Source organism: Podarcis pityusensis (assembly GCF_964106645.2).
Source record: "Podarcis pityusensis genome assembly, chromosome: 15".
NCBI classification, from domain to species: domain Eukaryota; kingdom Metazoa; phylum Chordata; class Lepidosauria; order Squamata; family Lacertidae; genus Podarcis; species Podarcis pityusensis.
Window position 1 is genome coordinate 42849412 of NC_138040.1, and position 19328 is coordinate 42868739.

General features: G+C 43.7%; 1 protein-coding gene across 1 annotated transcript in view; it reads left to right on the forward strand.

Annotated features, from left to right (window-relative positions):
- The first annotated feature begins 8120 nt into the window (after window positions 1-8120).
- Window positions 8121-19328, forward strand: part of LOC308463804 (tumor necrosis factor receptor superfamily member 10B-like) — a 28050-nt gene continuing 16842 nt past the window's right edge. The window contains exons 1-3 of the mRNA XM_080982538.1: window positions 8121-8300; window positions 14450-14573; window positions 17692-17823. Of these exons, the coding sequence (XP_080838664.1) occupies window positions 8202-8300; window positions 14450-14573; window positions 17692-17823 (355 nt within the window). The 5' untranslated portion in view covers window positions 8121-8201. The remainder of the gene's footprint in view (window positions 8301-14449; window positions 14574-17691; window positions 17824-19328) is intronic.

Below are 19328 nucleotides of genomic sequence, written 5' to 3' on the forward strand. Positions count from 1 at the left end.
AAACTGCCCTCCCGCCGGCGCTGCCCGTCCGCCTTTCGGGTGCAGACACAAAAAAGGTCAAGGCAAGGACGGGTCCGGGCGCAATTTGCACGCGCGAAGCGTGTCTGCGCGGATTTCCACGTGGCGCAGCGCCAAGGGGCTGCGACTGCGCGGCTCACAACAACAGCCCAGCAGGGTGGTCCCGCTGCAGGCAGGGGGGAGTGCAGATCCTTGGCCAATAATAATAATTTTTTAAAAACCTCATACAACGTTTGCAGGTTACGACAGAAAGCCCAGCCACTGAAGCAGCCCTGTTCTCTGGAGCCGTGCAAGCCAAAGACGCGCCTCTTCAGCGGCAGATGATGTCATATATCATCCGAAGATACACAACCCCCCACAGACACATATTTAGGACCCGCCTTGTTTTTTGTGATTGCAAAATGTTTTGCACTGTTTTAAATAACATGTTTTAATGTTGGTAGCTGCCCTGTGCTGAGACCTTAGGGTGAAGCGCGGGTAGTAAATGATTAACTGAATCAGCGCGCCCCGGGTTGGATCCTGCAAAGTCCCTTTGGATCCACAGGGTCATTTATTTCTGAGCAATCGTAAAAAAGTAAGACTTTTTAAAAGGGAAATAAGAACTGAGTTAGCCGGAATAATAATTCCTGCCTTTACTGCTACATGCTGTGTATGTGTGGGCGTGTGAACAACACACTCGCGCAGCTATGCTAAAGGCGGATTCCTCCATAGTTTTCTCACTTCTGCCCTGGGAATCGCCCAAAATAGCTCTCCAAAAGTGAACCAGGCAGGCGGGCGGCGCCTGCGCCAGAATAACGCTTGACAAGCGCACCGCCAGAGAAAAAAGCTGCAGCTGGAAGTTTCAGAAGTGCGCGCTTCCCTCCAGCCCCGTGTTTAATGGGAGCATCTCAACCTTAGGCTTTCAAGAGGACTAGCGGCATGAGCTTTTGCAGAGCCGTGAAATGTGCCCTACTTTGTAAATTCGTTCATTCTACACACACACACACACACACACACACACAAATGGAGAAAAACACTTCTGAAACAGTCTAACCTAAGAAGTAGTGTGCATTGCTATACAAAACGCGAAAGTGTACAAGTGGTGATTCACAATTGCACTACATATTTAGTGGTGACAAAACTGTAGCATTGCCATGCTAATTTTAACAGACCATTAGGAGGGGAAACCATTGTCTCTCTTGAATTCTAAACCAACAGAAACAAAAAAGTTCCCCAATGTTTCAGGAAAATGAGTTTCAGTAACTACAAACCCTGAAATTTTGGATCCCCTCCGAAACCAGTGCCACAGTTTCGTAGGATGTATCAATTACTCATTACTAAATGCAGGGTCCCCATTACAACTCCTGACAAAACAACTACAAAACTTTGGCACTTGTTTGGACGGGACCCAAAATTTTGGATTTCCTAGTTAATGAAGCTAAAAATATAGGCTCTCTCACAGGCCCAGAGAGAGCTGGGACACTGCCTGTTTTTGAGGCCCGCATAACAAACCCCACTGACACCAGATGAAAACAGATGGGCCCATGGGCCTACGGGGAGGGCAGGTGCCCCCTTTAAAGCAAATAAATAAATAATAATACTTAACTAACCAATTGCATCACTGATAACTCGGTTCTGCAGCCCCTCTAACACAAAGCCTGCCCCACCTAAAATAAATCCTTCCTACGGCCATGCTTGGGCCTCATTTGCCCATGCCTCTTGCTTGCTGAGAGCCAGTTGCACGGTTTCCGTTAGGAGAGTTGTGAGGAGCACAGCCAGCCTGCATCTGAGAGATAAGTTTTGTCCAGCAGCCGGACCCTGGGATGTAAAATTGCTGGTATTCATTGCCTGTAGAGGTTTGAGTGTATAAACCAGAGCTTTCCAAACTGTGTGTCATGACACGTTAGTGTGTCGGTTGCAATGTGTAGGTGTGTTGCATGAACGCTCCTTGCCAGGGCTGGAAAGGGGGTAGTTTAACCTCTGGTTTGCTAGTAAAACTGAATTACTGTACTGTGTTGCAAAATGATGCATGTCTAAAAAGTGTGTCACTAACATGAAAAGTTTGGAAAGCTCTGATACAGGCCTTTGGGAAGCTGGAAATTCCAGTCAAGAGAATGACTCAGCTCAGCAACGTCATGGCTGTATATGGTAGGCTGTACTGAGTAAAGAGCTGAATGGGCATGATAAATAATAAACCTCTGGCTTTAAAAAACAAACAAACTATTTCTATACTGCCCAGGCCAGTATAGGCACCCTGCCACTGAGCTAATATACATAATTCAAACAGATCACACTAATGACTTAAATTCCTTGCAGAAAGGGAAGCAAAGAAATGAAGGGAACAGAAAGAAACATCAGTTGTGTTATAGAGCTACAATATAAGGCTCCCTTGCAGGATTGTTGGTGATAATGTGTTGTAGTGGTGAGAGTGCTCCAGATTCAATTTACCGTATTTTTCAGTCTATAAGATGCACCCGACCATAAGACGCAGCTAGTTTTGGGAGGAGGAAAACAAAAAAAAAAATAAGCCAAAACAGCAAGAAGGATCGCTGCACAACGATCCCTCTTGCTGTTCTGGCTTCAGCAACAGCTGCGCAGCCTGCATTTGCTCCATAAGATGCACAAACATTTCCCCTTACTTTTTAGGAGGGAAAAAGTGTGTCTTATAGAGTGAAAAATACGGTACATCTCTGCAGTGAAGCTCATGACTGACCTTGGACCAGTCACCACATCCAGACATAGTGTGTTTTTATTGTGATGAAAACAAGCCCAGTTTCCCCCTGGGCCGATGTGTTCTCCCCACACTTGCACTCTCCTCCTGCTGCATGGCCACAAGGATAAGATGGGGAGTTTTCACTTCTGATTTGATTAAACGGAGTTCAATGCTGGATCTGAACCATACACTCTTCTTAATAGTAAACAGTGGTTTGTTGAAAACCACCCAGCTTAATAAACAATGGTTTTAAGTTGTCTTAATAATAATTATTAATAATTTTATTATTTGTACCCCATCCATCTGTCTGGGTTGCCCCAGCCATTCTGGACAACTTCCAACACATATTAAAACATAATAAAACATTAAACATAAAAAAAACCTTCCCTATACTGTACAGAGCTGCCTTCAGATGTTTTCTAAAGGTTGAATACTGTAGTTACTTATCTGTTTGACATCTGATGGGAAGGCACCACTACTGAGAAGGCTAGTTTTAAACAAGCTACAGTGGTACCTCGGGTTACATACGCTTCAGGTTACAGACTCGGCTAACCCAGAAATAGTTCTTCAGGTTAAGAACTTTGCTTCAGGTTGACAACAGAAATCGTGCTCCGGTGGCGTGGTGGCAGCAGGAGGCCCCATTAGCTAAAGTGGTGCTTCAGGTTAAGAACAGTTTCAGGTTAAGTACAGACCTCCGGAACGAATTAAGTACTTAACCTGAGGTACCACTGTATTTGTTGTTTAGTCATTTAGTCGTGACTGACTCTTCATGATCCCATGGACCACAGCACACCAGGCACTCCTGTCTTCCACTGCCTCCCGCAGTTTGGTCAAAGTCATGCTGGTACCTTCGAGAACACTGTCCAACCATCTCGTTCTCCTTGTGCCCTCCATCTTTCCCAACATCAGGGTCTTTTCCAGGGAGTCTTCTCTTCTCATGAGGTGGCCAAAGTATTGGAGCCTCAGCTTCACGACCTGTCCTTCCAGTGAGCAGTCAGGGCTGAGTTCCTTCAGAACGGATAGGTTTGATCTTCTTGCAGTCCATGGGACTCTCAAGAGTCTCCTCCAGGACCATAATTCAAAAGCATCAATTCTTCGGCAATCAGCCTTCTTTATGGTCCAGCTCTCATTTCCATACATCACTACTGGGAAAACCATAGCTTTAACAATACAGACCTTTGTCGGCAAGGTGACAAGCTATAGTAATTATTAAACAGCACCACAAGCTATTCTTTAAGCTCTTCCTTATGGCTGCACTGAAGGAGGAAGAGGAGTGTATGAGCCTGGAGAGAAGCTAGACGCATTCCCATCACAACAAGCAATGGTTTGTCATCATCAGTACGCCTACTGAAGACTTTGAAATGCCAACAGGCATTTTAAATGAATTCCAATTTTATGGTTTAAAATGGTTTTTATTTTATTTTATTGGTTACTTGTACAGTATTTCGAGACTACTCTAATTAAGTGGTATATAATTTGGCCAGATAAATTAATAACTACATAAATGTGCTATCTGAACACAGCCACTATTTCTCAGTCTAACCTACCTCACAGAATTGTGAAACTAAACAGTGGCAGGTGGGGGAATCACTCTCTGCTTTGAGTTCCATGGAGGAAAGATAGGATATAATATAATAAAGAAGCCTGAGTTTCACATACAAATAAAAAGTTTTTTGCTTGCCTACGGCCTAAAACACAAGAAATGGTTTGCTTTTGGCTGTATTTAAACATATTTCTGGGCCAGCTTTCCTTTAAGAAAACAACCATAGATGTTTTATAAAGCTCTTGGTGATCCTTGGTTATTGATTCAAGCACCAAACAGATGTTGGTAACACAATTATATGCAACTTCCTGGCAATGCTCTTAAAATGCATGCCTGCTGCAGGGTTTTTGAGCCACCATTGCGATCTTCCTCAACCTGATGCCCTCCAGATGTTTTGGGTATAATTCCCACCTGCTCCAGCCAACATGTGGAAGGCACCAGCTTGGGAAAGGTTGTACCACAGTAGGCCAGCCAACATAGTTCCCTCCAGATGTTTTGAGACTGAGACTCACAGCATCCCTGACCATGGGCCATGCTAGCTGAGACTGATAGGAGCTGTAGAGAAGAACATCTGGAGGCCATCAGGTGGAGAAAGGCTGCTGCAATCCACAACATCTGGGGGTACAAGGTTGGCTACCCCTGCACCAGAGTTCAGTTTCATTTTTGCTTAGAGCAGCTAACAGATTTGTGTCATTTTTTGGTACCTGTTTATCTACAAATGTACATGTTGAGCAGGGTGGAGCAAGCTGGCATCCAGTCAGATAGTGCTAGCCTTCAAAGCAGCATCAGTTCCCCCCAAATCAAACCACATACCTGTGGAACCACTGCCAACCTAATCCCAGCCCTGCCCATCTGCAAAAATGTCTATCAATGTAATGCTGGCTGCATTACAATTCCGAGCTGGAGTTTTGCCCAGCACAACACCTCAAGGAACACCTCAAGGAACGTGTGGTCTGTTGCGGCTATTCATTTACTGGTATATAGAAATGTATGAGTCACCTTAAGGTACGAGTCACGCTTAAAGTATGAAACTCTAAACATATAGGGGCAAACAAAAGATAGGCTTTTTAAAACTACTCAGATATTGTTAGTTAAAACCATAAAGGAATAAATGGCAGCAACAAATACCCTTTAGAAAATTGCATATGCTAATTTATCTGTATATAGTGGTACCCCAGGTTAAGTACTTAACCTGAGGTACCACTGTAGATGCAATTTCAGGTGGAATTTCAAAGGGGAGGGGACACAAATTCTGACTCTTGCTGTTGGGGCTTGCTTTGAGGTATGGGGTGGCAACAGGATTTTCTGGGCTCTCCACCCCTTCCCCAATCTTTTATTTTCAATTATTACTAACAATTTAATTATATACCGCCCTTCACCCGAAGAACACAGGCAGTTTACAGTATAAAAAGAGTGATTCACAACATATGTTAAAGGGTACAGAAATGATCTGATAACAATGAAATAATAACAATATAAACAATGCAAAAAAGAGAAAACATACTGGAATTAAGGCAAAACATCACACAGACAATATATGCTTTATATATACAGGACACAGGTAGGAGAATGGTAAGAAAATTAGAATAACTATCAGGGGTTAATTGACTTTCAATTGTGTTATAATGCTAATTTCTCTTTGCAGATTTAGATCCACCAGCATTTAGGAACACCAAGGGCAGATACAGTCCTATAGAAGTCCTACTAAGGCTAAATATGAAATTTAAATGAAGTTTACATTGCAGTCAGCAGGCTTGGGAACATGGCCAATTATTGCTACGTCTATTGAAACTTTTTGTGAAGACAAAATATTCAAAATATAAAGAATAATAAACTGTAAAATAAAATTTTATTTTTCAAAATACGTAAAACAAAACCTACTAAGTTTATTTTTGTATACTTACACTTTATTTATATTTGACAAAATTTCTCCTACATTTTCTAATTGCAAAGTCTTTGATCAGATCCTCAAAACTAATCTTACGTAAGACATCTGCTTCTGTACCTGCCTTGTTGCATAATTTTTAATGTACCTCAGCTGAAAAAATGAATGCTCAGCTGAGCAATTAGTGACCATTAATGTTAAAAATCTGGCAATGGAAACATTCTGTGGTGGCCCCCTTCCCTTGATGCCCTAAGCATGTGCTTATTTTGCTTAATGGTTAATCCAGCCCTGGACTGGAGTGTACAATTAAAATCTCAATAAGAATTTTTATTTTCTTTTTTGGGGTTAGGGAATACAAGGAAGCAGGAATGAGGATGAGGTTAAAGAGAACTGGGGCCAAAATTAGTGTGATATGAGAGCTAAAATTAGTTTTAATGACTGTAAAGCAGTTTCCAATCAAACTCCCTACCACCACCAAGTGTTATTAAGCTCCACTGAGGAGAGGTGAGCATAATACAGATAATAAAGCTTCCCCCCCCCCCGCCCCGCCCAGCAGGGTCAATAGCAGCAGGGCCAGCACTGGAGCTTAGCATCCTTGGGCATTTGCGAAGGCCCACAGCCCAGCTTGCTGCTCATCCCTAGACCCCATCCTGTCCAATCAAGGAAGCTAAGCAGAGTCAGGATCACTGGTACCTGGTTAGGAGACCACCTGGGTGCTAGATGAGGCCTGGCACTTTTTCCATACTTACCTTCACTTGCCAGTCAGGCAGGTGACAGGATACAGAGGAGAAAATGCTGGCAGCACAAAAGTCTCAACAGCTCAAATCTGTGATGGGCCTAACACAAATGCACTCCTACCCAGCTGGCTATAGACTGTAACTTTAAGAGTAAATGCCTGGATTTGTTTTTGGTTTTTCCGCTCCTCTTCCCCTTCCTCTTTGTGTGTCAATACAATCCTGTCATATCTTTTGGATTGTAGATTTGAGGCCTGGGCATGCTTTGTTCCTGGTTTTGTAACAATGACCCAGAGGGATAGGTCACTTCAACTCTGCTAAGAGTTGCAAATTAAGGTGCTACTGGACTATGTTGTTTTTGCAGCAACTGTTTAATTGATTGGAAACAATTCTTTCCCTTTTCTTCTGCTAAAGAGGCTCCCAGAGCAGCTTCCAAATGACCAGTAAAGATTCTTGTGGTATTTTTCAAAAGACTAACAAATGTGCAGTACAGTCCTAACCATGTCTACTCAGCAGTAAGTCAAATAAAACTGGGCAAGGACCACAACCTCATTATGTCCTCAGGTGCCCCATGTCCCTTTGTTTTTCCCACGACAGGTTTGTGCACCTGGAGAAGTGACTTCTAGGGCTGTGCGTCTCCTTTGTGCTACTGTATCCTTTGCGACAGTTAGTCAAGACGCACCACTTTATTCAGGCCTTCGGCCAAGCGGGGATCCTCTTGCCTGAAGGCAGCCCTGTTCAAGGAAGTTTTTAATGTGTGACATTTTGATGTAGTTTTAATCCTTGTTAGAAGCCGCCCAGAGTGGTGGGGAAAATCCAGCCAGATGGGCAGGGTACAAATTATTATTATTATTATTATTATTATTAATAATAATTGCCTTGTTCTGTGCTGTCCCCGCCCCCCGAATAGCGGTTGCTTTTGTGTGTGATTTCAGTTTATGACTTTAACTATGTTTTGTACTCATTTTAAATGTGATAGGTGATATCCTGGGACCATTTGGTGAAATGACAAACAAAGAAAAAGAGCTAAAATGGAAATTAATTCACTCGTTTTTGCGGCAAAAGGCCCCACGGAGTCTTTTGGCACCTTTCGGGGCGATAACGCAACCCCTCTTTAGCAGTGCGAACTAAGGAGCGCCGTGTCGGGAATCCCCCGGAGCCTTGACGCGACGTCAGGTGATGGGCGGCGCCTCGGGGCCCTTAAAGTGCGCTGGGCGCGGGTCGGGCTGGCAGTGCGTCTCTGGCTGGCGGAGGTGTCGCGCTGGGCTCAAGTTTGTCGCCGTTGTCGCTCAGACATTTCATTACGGCGATCCTCTCTGCCCGCCCGGGATGTGCTCCTGTCCCTTGGAAAGCGAGCTCCGCCATCGCCACAGATCTGCCATGGCAGCCAAGCGGCTTCTTGCGCTTTGGGTGATTTTGTGCGTTCTGGTGAGTAGCGAACTTCCCCGACTCCGCTGAGCTCCTCTTTGGGTTCCTTCGCTCTTGGCGACTGCGCCAGAAGAGCTTCAGCTCTTTGCAAAATAGACCTCAGATGCGCCCTGTGGCTCTCCGGACGCTGCTTCTTATTGCAGAACAGAAGTGGCCCCGATTAGTGGGTGCGCGTGTGCGCGCTGGGCGTGGTGCCCCACTTTCGTCTCGGACATGCCCTCGTGCCCGTGCCGAGTCGGGAAGAGGGGCTGGGAAAGATTCGCAGAAGAAACCTGGCCTTGGAGGGAAAGGAGTCCGGGGCGGGGGTGGGTTTAGATATGAACCCCCCCCCCACTTGTCTAGGGGCGGGCAGCCCCATCCCCTCTCGCAGTTTGGGGCGCGCGTAATCGAGCAGTTCAGATAGTCGCGCGCTTCGTAAGTCCCTTTTTTCACCCAGAACATGCCCGGGCAAGTCCTGTCTGCTCTCCTCCCCATTTGGGGAGCAGACGAGGGAAATCGGGGAATTTGCAGCGGGACTGGCCCCCGGGGGGGGCGTCTTTCTAGAAACAGGCGTGGGAGCGGGTTGCAGATTTGGACCGTTGGCGTGCGGGTGAAGAAAGTTTAGTGTTCACACTGGAGACTTAAATCGGTGCTTAATTTGGCATAGATATACAGGGTGAGACTTTAAAGAGGCCGCGTGGAACATGTGTTCTCTGGGCCTCTTTTAAAGGCCTTGTCCCGCTTCTGAATTTTTGTCCCGAGTTGATAGCATTCGCAGGTAACCAAGAAAAGTGCTTTTGCCTCCTGCCGGTATTCCGTGGGTTTACTCGAGAGGCAAGTCTCGGTGCCTTAAAGTGGGGGGTGGAGGGGGGCTATTTACCGTCGAGGATTTTGCTGCTTCGTGCTGCGTTGCTTAGCAGAGCTCAGCGCTTAGGTGAAAGTCCCTATCGAGAACTCGGTGGGACTTGCTCTCGAGTAGACCTGGTTAGGTCGCGCAAGAAACGTTGAGACAAAGATGGCCAAGCGCGGCAGGTAGGATGTGTTGACTGCCTTGAAAATTCTCTAGTTAGGTCTTTGAATGAACAACCCCTTGGAAGCCAGACCCGGTTTTTAAATAACGGATGTAAAAGGGGGAGGGAGAAGGCTGGATTCTGGAAATACTGGAAACCCCCGGAGGAAGGATTCCGGATGGGTTAAGGCTTCCCATCTTGGCCAAGCCGCTCTTCCCCTCCTATTGGGGGAGACAGCCCCCTTGCGCAGCCCAGCCAGCACATACCTATTTCTGATGCAATACTTGGCAATATTCATGCACTTATAGCCAGACTTACTTCTAGCCAGACTTAGTGTTGCAGCATCCAGGCTCTTGCCTGTCCCAAGGACTTGCTGGGGCTTTCTCCTAGGTAAAGCAGGCATAGACAGCATCCAGGTTTACAGTGATGTGACTTCGTGTGACCGCTCCTTTTCCCACAGTTTTGGTTGCCACATAATAGTTCAGTATTTTATCATTTGCTGTGCTGGCCTGGTGTGAAGCTGGCAGAAAGTTAATTCATCAACTTGCCAGCCCTATTTAAATAACGGTGAACGAAACACTAGATTTATGGTGCATAAGTTTAGCAGCAGCAAATGCCAGTGGGGTTTAATCTTGGATTTTCCTGCTGACTTTTGGCAAAATTAAATTCTCAAATGATTTCCTTAATTTTGATTCTGAGGTGCATAAAAGGAAATTATTTACAGGCACTTATGAGCTGATGGGCCTACTTTCGTGTAAGCTTTTTCAGGATGGTAGTTTTGAGTTAAGACAGTTGGTCTCATGTTTCCTCATCATGGAAATACTGTAAAATACATTTTATAAACTTCTATATTTCTTGCTCTATTTCTGCTAAAACAGTTCTTTGAGGGAGAAGATGAAGGTTTTGTGAGAGTGGTTGGAATTAAAGATGTAGAGGCTGCATTCTAGTAATACATTTTAAAATGTGGTTTCCTTTCAAGACACTATTTGAAAACTTCATAGAGGGTGAGTCATTGTGTTTTGGATCACATACAAAATGTTTCCCCCCCCGTTAGGGCCTTTTAAAAGGTTAGTGTGTTTACTTCTTTGCTGTTCTGCAATTTATTTTTAAATCTAATATCGTAATCTTGCGATATTGGCATCATTTTTTAATAGTTGTAAGCTATGTGGTGCATAAATTCTAGAATTAAAAATAAAACAGACTGGTGAATAGAAGCAGTTAACTTTTCTAGTGGAAAAGTTCCAAAATGTATAGTTGGGTAGTAGCTTCATTAGTTCTAACCAAAATGTCATACAATTGTGCAAACTTTGGAGAGCTCGATAAGTCTTCATCAGGCAAGAGATTGGTGCGGTTTATGTGGATGTACAAATATTAGGCTGATTGTTACTGCGAGGACATCAACTTGCAGACTTGCTTCCAAGATGGAGATTGCACTGGGAATACTTTTCTCACAGGGATTACAGGTATTGAGTTAAATACCTAGGATTTTGGAATTAAACAAGGATCGTTACCTATTTCTGAAAATTAGCCTAAGGGATAAGCTGACCTCATGGCTGCAACATCCTTTCTAATTTTTGTATGTTTTTGTGGTTTCCTGCACCCCTTTCTGCCTGCTTGGTGTAGCAACTTAATGCCTGATTAAGCGTTCTGGAAAACTCAAAGGTTGCCATAGTTCTGTGACATTTTGGTTGCTCCTAATAGACTTTCTCCTGCCAACCTAGCAGTTTGAAAGCACGTGAAAGTGCAAGTAGATAAATAGGTACCGCTCCGGCGGGAAGGTAGACAGCGTTTCCGTGCGCTGCTCTGGTTTGCCAGAAGCGGCTTAGTCCTGCTGGCCACATGACCCAGAAGCTGTATGCCGGCTCCCTCGGCCAATAAAGCGAGATGAGCACCGCAACCCCAGAGTCGGTCGCGACTGGACCTAATGGTCAGAGGTCCCTTTACCTTTAATAGACATTATCCAACTGAGTATTTTGGAGTTTTTCCTATGGACCAACAGTTACCTTTTGATGCTTATGGCTTAATGGAAACGCAGGCCTTCCTATTCTGCCTCATCTGTCGGAGGCAGTGTGCCTCTGGATAAGTTCTCAGAATCACAAGTGAAGAGAAAGTTGTTGTGCTTTGGTCTTGTATGTTGACTTTCCACATGCAGCAGGTTGGCCACTTTGAGGGATAGCTTCTGGCCTAGATGAGCCTTTGGCCAGATGCAGCAAGGCTTTTCTTACAGGCGGTGTTCTTATCTACATTACTGTTGTAGGAAGAAGCTTTTATGTATGGTTAGTAGACCAGATTCTGTGGCTATTGTGGCTGTACCTAATCAGCAGGAGTCGGAGGGTTAAGCTGAAGTGGTTCTAGGCAGTACGGTTTGCTGCTGGTTAACTTGTTCCCCTTTCAGTTAAAAACAGCGTTGCTGATGAAGTGATAATATGGTGGCTGGCATCCCAACACCAGTGAAAACCACAGTCCCCACCTTGGGAATCATTGTGCCAAGTTTGGTGAAGATATTCTGAGTGACTGCCAAACCCATAGCAAACAGATGGTTAGGCAGACAAAGCACTTTTCAAAACAGATACTAGATCAAATCAAGGCAAGATTATGACCTTCCTTTCTGAAGCCTCCTCAGAAAGTTTCCTCAAATTTTTAGCATTTATTTATTTTAAAGTATTTTACTTAGTGCAGTTTAAGGAAACATTGTCCAGCCAGTATTCTCCCCAATATTGCTTATTAATAAGCAATATTCTAGCTGGTAGATCCAAAGCCACTGGGATAACTGGTTGGCATTTAGCACTTCTGTTTTGCATGTTCTTAAAACAGTAATAAACACCACTGAACATAGCTGGTGTCCCATTGCGGGTGTTTGAAGACATGTATACATGACATTAGCCACAATCTATATTTGTTGTGTAGTTTCTTAACAAATACTGCTGCTTGATGCATTCCCCCTCAAATTGGTATCCATTCAATTTGAAAACTTAGCCTCATTCAGTTAAGCTGAGGCATGGACATGAGACATGGTTGTTGCATATGCACGGATAACAATGGGGGGGGTGTGTTGCAAGTGTGGGGAAACCAGATGGGTAATGTGCATCAGGTGAACACATCCTTGCCCCCTCTGGTGTGTAAAGCGATGTACAAATGCAACTTGAACCTCACTGCATTTTAAGCCATTAAAGTGTGTACACAGACTTACTCATAGCAAGTTTGTTTAGGTTTTCAGCATTAGTCCATTTGACTGAGAGCTTTATTTTCTGCTATTTGTGCTTGTTTTCTACTTTTAGATAAGCTTCTTGGATATCTTATCTGCTGTCTGAACAAGGAGGCTGACAAGGGTGTGTGGAGTTCAATTCTGAGCAATCAGCAGCAGCTTATCAGTGTTTGAAAGAAGCAGTTCTGAAATGTGTAGACAAGGAGAGGATGATGTAATGCTTCGCCCCCAGAAAGTAGTTGGAGGGGGTGATAGGGTTACAGCACCAGTGGAGAGAACACTTCTCTATAGCTCCTGTATTATTCTTATTTGTCTAAAATGTGGCCAGTTGGGGAGGGGTGTGGAATGATCTTGCATAATTTCTTCTACCACAAGAAGTTTGTTTTGCCCACTTGCTATGCTTTTTCAAAAAACAAAAAAACTATATGAGGATGATACGTAGATGGTACTTAACACCTAACAAATTATCAAAAATGTTTAAGAAGGTTCCTAATACAGTGGTACCTCAGGTTACATACGCTTCAGGTTACAGACTCCGCTAACCCAGAAATAGTACCTTGGGTTAAGAACTTTGCTTCAGGATAAGAACAGAAATCATGTGGCAGCGGCGAGAGGCCCCATTAGCTAAAGTGGTGCTTCAGGTTAAGAACAGTTTCAGGTTAAGAACGGACCTCCAGAACGAATTAAGTTCATAACCTGAGGTACCACTGTAATTGCTGAAAGTGTAAACAGGTAGGTGGATCTTTTTTCACATGTGGTGGACTTGCAAGAAAGTGAGGGTGTTTGGGGAAATGTTTAATATGAGTATATAAAAAAATCCAGAGGTGTGTGTTAGCCATTATAGAGTCCGAGCAGGCTGAGCTCTTGGGGCTGCTTGGAGCATGGCTGCCTTCTGCAGGCTGCTGGGGCTCCAGAGCACCAGAGCCCAGCTCCAGAGCTAAGCCACCTGGTGCCCCCGGGGGTGGACTTGAGCTGGGCTTGGGGCAGCCAGTAGGCAATGGAAGCGCTTTTGGTCGCTGTTTGAGGTGCCCTTGAGAGAGGACTCATCAAGCTGGGTGCTTTGGGCTGCGCTGCTTATCTTTGAAGTAAGGAGCCTGGAGGGGGGGGCATGCTGGGCAGGGTGGTGGAGGCTGAGAGGAGGAAATATGTTGGATTCAGTCTCCCAACGTTTGAGGCTGGTTGGTACTCTGGGGCAGGCAGATCAGCTTCTAAGCCAGGTGCTTCTGTGTGGTGGTGGGGGGGCACCCCAAAGGCCCAGCACCAATGGTAGGGTGCAAAATCACGAAGGGGGATAGAATGGAATTTTGGTGCAGAAAAGTGTGGGGTGGGTGGTTGTCTCTGTGTGTACAGAAGACTTGACTTTTTTGCAATACAGAGAAGATTGGGATTCACCAATCAGTAGGGGAGAGAAAGGAACTGAGATGTCCCATTGATGTCTGCATTGTTAATGAAAAGCCAAACTCTTCCCATTTATGTGTAAAAGGTCCCAGTTTAAATTTCTGGTATCTCCAGGTAGGGGTGGAAGGACTTCCTCCTGAAATCCCAGATCTCCACTGCCGCGTAGATAGTCCTGTGCTAGATAGTCTGATGCAGGAGGGGTGAGCAGAGACCAGAGCAGCAGCAGTGAAGACCTTTGCTTTCTAGTCGGGGGACATTTGTACATCTGGCACTGAGAACAGCTGGAAGATCTATGAACTCCTGTTAAAATGAGTCTGGTTAGCTAAGTCTGGATGTAAGATTCATTCCTTGGAGGGAGCAGAAGTCTGAAACATTCCAGGCATGGCAAGAATTTTTCAAAGTGTCCCCATCATCCCTCCAAAACCACAGGCGAATTGGGGTGTTAACAAGTGTGGACACCATGGCGGCATTGATCATAAACTTTGCCAGTTCAGCAGAAAGTCTTAGGACAGAGGCAGTCTAAGGTAACTCCTGTCCCCTCTTGTCTTTGCTATCAGCTTGAAGCCAAGGCAATAAGCCTTGGTGCAACACAGAACCCAGAAGACGCCGTATCTGTGGCCTTGAAACAGAATGATGAGTTCTATGAACACAAAGGGCATATTTGTAAGAAATGCCCTGCAGGTACTGTATCCTCAAATTGATCTGACTCAGTCTCCCCTGCATGCCTGCCTACTTGGCTCCATTTGGGTTTTCGCCCCCTGATCTTTGTGACACTGAAAAACATTTACCAGAGTAACTGATGAATAGCTGCGTAAGAATGCAAAAGGAGTTTTCATATAGCATATACAAGCAAAAAAACTGATTGTTTTAACTAGCTTTTAGAAATGCATAAGGCTTAGGAGCACCTGACGTTGCTGAAGCTGAGCAGGTGTGGTCCTGTTATACCTGCTAGGAGGTCCATGTAACAGCAGTTTAGAACTTAAAAATAACCCAGCTTCATAATCCAGAAGGAAAACCATGTCTAGGAGTCCTGGAATCCACATTTAGCTATAAGTGAGGACTGGAAAAAATAGGTCTACTTGAGAGAAAAATGCTGCCGCCGAATTCAACCTACTGTAGTTAAGGAAGTGACTCGGAGGTTTTTGATCCTCCTTCTGGTTCAAAAATTAAAATACATTCTGTGACCAAAAAATAATCTTCAATCTCATTCTGCTCTTGCTTCTGAGTGAGGCTAGTCTGGTACGTCACGTCAGATATTCCTCCTTCACTAGGGTCTACTTCCAGTATAACAGAATTTTAAAAAGAGCACAAATACCACAAATAACTTGCCACTATTTTTCCTGCATCATCCATTCCTGATTTTCAGGGAAATGGCCTCAGGTGATGCGCCACCTAGCAAACCGAAGCCAGTTTAGGTCTGGTCAGGGTCAGGGTGGGAACCCAGTGTACCTGCTTCTCATGTACTTTGCCTTTGGTGCCATCAGGAAGGAAAGGTGAGGAGTAAATGTTTCTGTGACAGAAGGTTCAGACAAAGCGGAGTTTGTTGGTGCAGCGCAGGCAGACTCCCACCTGAGGGATGTGGCTCTGTGCTGAGCTGGAGCTTCACTCAGGCGGGGGGAGACACCACATTTTTGGTTGCTGGCATTAAACTGGATAGCAGTATAAACTCTGTGTGACATCTGCCCTGAGGAACTATTTAGAGCCAGAGAAGGCAGTCTCTGAGCTGGGGGTTAGATTGAAAGACAGTGGCTATTTCTTTCGAAGGTATACAGACACAGGAGAACTGGGAAGCTGAATTTTGGGAGAGGAGAAGTGAAGGAATTCTCCACTTAAATCCCAATTCAATAGGAAGGAGAGAGATCTAGTGAGAGGAGAATAATCCGAAACCAGTTAGAAAGGGAGTATGTGCTGCTCCCCTGCTCTGATAGACTAACAGAGGAGCCTCAGGTGTGAGGTTTCTAAAGGCTGGGAAACGGAAAGACAAAGGACAAAGTCCCAGCCTCTTTCAGGACCCTCAAGTTATTGGAAACCTCAGCTCTCTAACACTTGGGGCAAGTTTAAGTAACTGAAGAAAATCAAAGCTGTAAATGTACCATCTGATTGAGAAGCCTGTGACATCTACACACAGAGAAAGATTATTGGAAGACTTCCAGCTCTGAAATATTTCTGTTTCCTATTCTCATTGTGAAATAAATCCTTTTTCTGTTTAACTTCCCAAAGGTTCTAAGTGACAGTTTACTTTTTTGAAAAAGCCAGAAAAAGGGGGGTGGGGTGGGCACACTACAGTGGTGGTTGCAGTGGGATCTGAAACTAAAACTCATAACTAAGTACAGTAGTCCCACAAGTAAAATACAAGGATACAATAAAGTATTTTATATTTTTGTGAAGGAATAAAGGAAAACTACTGGCAGAAAATGGCACTCCCTTATAAAACTCAAGAGTCACGAACAGAGCAAAATCAGAAGGAGTGACTTCTGAGGGAAGTTCTAGTCAGTAGTTAGAATTTATGAAAATAAGACTTGAGATGGCCAAGTTAGAAGTAGAAAAGGGAAAAGACAGACTTCAAGCAGAACAGCAGATTCAGTTAGCCAAAATACAGTCAGAGAAAACGAAATATATAAAAATATAAAAGAAATACAACTAAGAGCAGATTTACCAAGTCCACAGAGAAGTGAGGAAATTGCCTCAGTGAAACAAAAGAAATTTCCATGTTATGAAAAAGGGGGTGATGTGGAGACTTTAGTTTTGAGAGAACTTGTAATGATTTAAAGGTTCCAGCAGTGGCGTAGCGTGGGGGTGCAGGGGGGGCCGGCCACACCGGGCGCAACATCTGGGGGTTAGGGTGAGGGGGCGCAAATCTACGGGTGAGGGGGCGCAAATTACTTGCCTTGCTCCGGGTGCTGACAACCCACGCTACGCCACTGGGTTCCAGATGAAGCCAGAATAACATATTTGCATCCAGAGATTTGTGGAATTCTCCTTGAGGTTTGCTCAGAAATGAGGGATGAAGAAACCTCAGATTATTTGCTCTTTGAGAAAAGGGCGAGAGCCCATGTTGGGCTTACTGCTGAATAGTGCAGAAAAACTTCTAAAGAGATTAAAAGGAAATCTGGTGAAACTTTTGCCCAATTGGCTTGCTGTCTAAATAGAGCCTTGAATAGATGAAGGAAGTAAAGTTCAGAAATTTGAAGAACTGAAACAATTGATAGGCTTGGAGCAGGTTGATTACCATTCTCCCTCATACTGTAGTTGGTTTTTGAGGGATAAAAAGCTGCGGAGAAAGCTGCCAGTTTCCTTGATGAGATAGAAGGGGATATTGGAGGGTCGCCATTCCCACCCGCCTTCAAGAAAAGAAATGTTTGGGGCCCCTCAATGAAGTGATGTGCTGCCTTAAAATACTATTTCAGGCATGCTCACAAATTATGTGTACTACATTAGTAGTAGTAGTTGGTAATATTTACCGGTAGTTGCTTGTTACCAAGGTCTTCAAGCAACGTACATTTGAAGCTATAAATACAATATACAGTTGTATAAAAGTTTCCGGCATTGCAGGGCTGGACTAGATGATCCCTGGGATTCCTTCCAACCCTACAATTCTAAGATTCAGTTCTATGGTTCTGTGAACATTCTCGCCACACAAACACCTATGCACACAATCAAAAACACACAGAGCCCAGTGTGCATTTGTTGTGTGCATAGAGACTGAGTTTTCTTACATGAATAGTCAGTGAGCAGTTCCTGGCCTGTGAGACGGTTTCTATGCTCTTTTTTTAATACACTTCTTTCTTTTCTTTTGCAGGTCATTATGTCTTCCAACATTGCAAGAGTTCAGGAACTGAAGGGGTTTGCCACCCCTGTGAAAATAATACATTTTCCAAATACTTGAATGATTTTGAAAGCTGCCTCCACTGCACGGAGTGCAGACCTCTAGGTACTGAGGGGGGGCAGCTTGGGGGCTCTTTTGGCCTAGAGGCAGAGCACAGCCTTGCACTGCCTTCACAGCTGCGCATGAGAGCGAAAGGATTTTCTCTGCAGTTACTACGTAGGTACTGCAGAACCAAGTTGGTCAAAACTTGCAGGCAGTTTACATTAGACAGTGGTAATGTGTACTTCATAATTTATGTTTTAGAATTTTTTTTATTGAGTTTTACATTGCAAATCTAAATTCAAACAATAAACAACACCACCATCATTTAGGATTCCCTGAATCTTTTGATTCCCCTCCACCCTTTCATGGTTACCATTTTCAATCTTTTTCCATTGCTTCACTTGTTTTTGTTTTTCTTATATAATCCAATTTTACCTCAGTTTTTAGTACATTACAAACGTTGCTTGAATCCTGCCAGTTTTTAATTGTTTACAGTGTTCTCTTAAGTACAATGTAAATTTCCCCCATTCTTTCTTAAAGTTCTTCTCTTCCTGGTTTCTGATCTTCCCGGTAGTATGTGCGCTGCTGTCGTTGCATACATAAATAATAGTCTCTGCTCCTTTGGTATCTCTGCACCTAAAATTCCTAGTAAAAAAGCCGCTGGTTTTTTCACAAATGTTGTTTTAAACATTTTTTTCAACTCATTATATATAATTTCCCAGAATGCTTTTATCTTGCACGTCCACCACATGTGGTAGAACGTGCCTTCCTTCTCCTTACATTTCCAACATAACTTTGAAGCAGTTCTATACATCTTAGCTAGTTTAATAGGTGTTAAATACCACAGAAACATCATTTTCATATAATTTTCCTTCAACACACAGAATACTGTAAATTTTAAGTCATCCCTCCATAACTTTTCACAAGATGAAAATTCGATATTGTGTGCAATATCTTGTGCCCATTGTATCATTACTGATTTAACTTCTTCATCCTTAATATGCCACTCTAGCAACAACTTAGACATTTTAGAAAGTATTGTTTTCCAATAAATCTTTTTCAAACCTTGAAATTTCCTTACTATATCCATTTTTCTTATCCATATTAAACACATTATTTAACTGGTGATATTGCAGCCAGTCTGTTACCAAATGTCTTATGTCCTCAAAACTTTTCAATTTCAATTGTTGTTCTACTTCCATAGGTTGCCCATTCACTTTTTGCATTAGTCTTTTTCAGGGATATCACTTCCAATGGAGAAAGCCACCATGGTGTCTTCTGCTCTAACAGGTTTTTATATTTTCCCCATACATCATAAATTGATTTTCTTACCAGGTGATTCAGAAACCCTTTATGCACTTTGGTCTTCTCATACCATAAATATGCATGCCAACAAAATTTATTATCATGACCCTCAAGGTCTAAGATAATCAGTATTTTTTGAGGTTATCCACTCCCGCAGCCAGCAGAGACAGGACGCTTCATAATATAATTTCAAGTCCGGCAGAGAAAAAACGCTTCTTTCTTTAGCACCTGTTAATAATTTATAGTTAATCCTTGGATTCTTC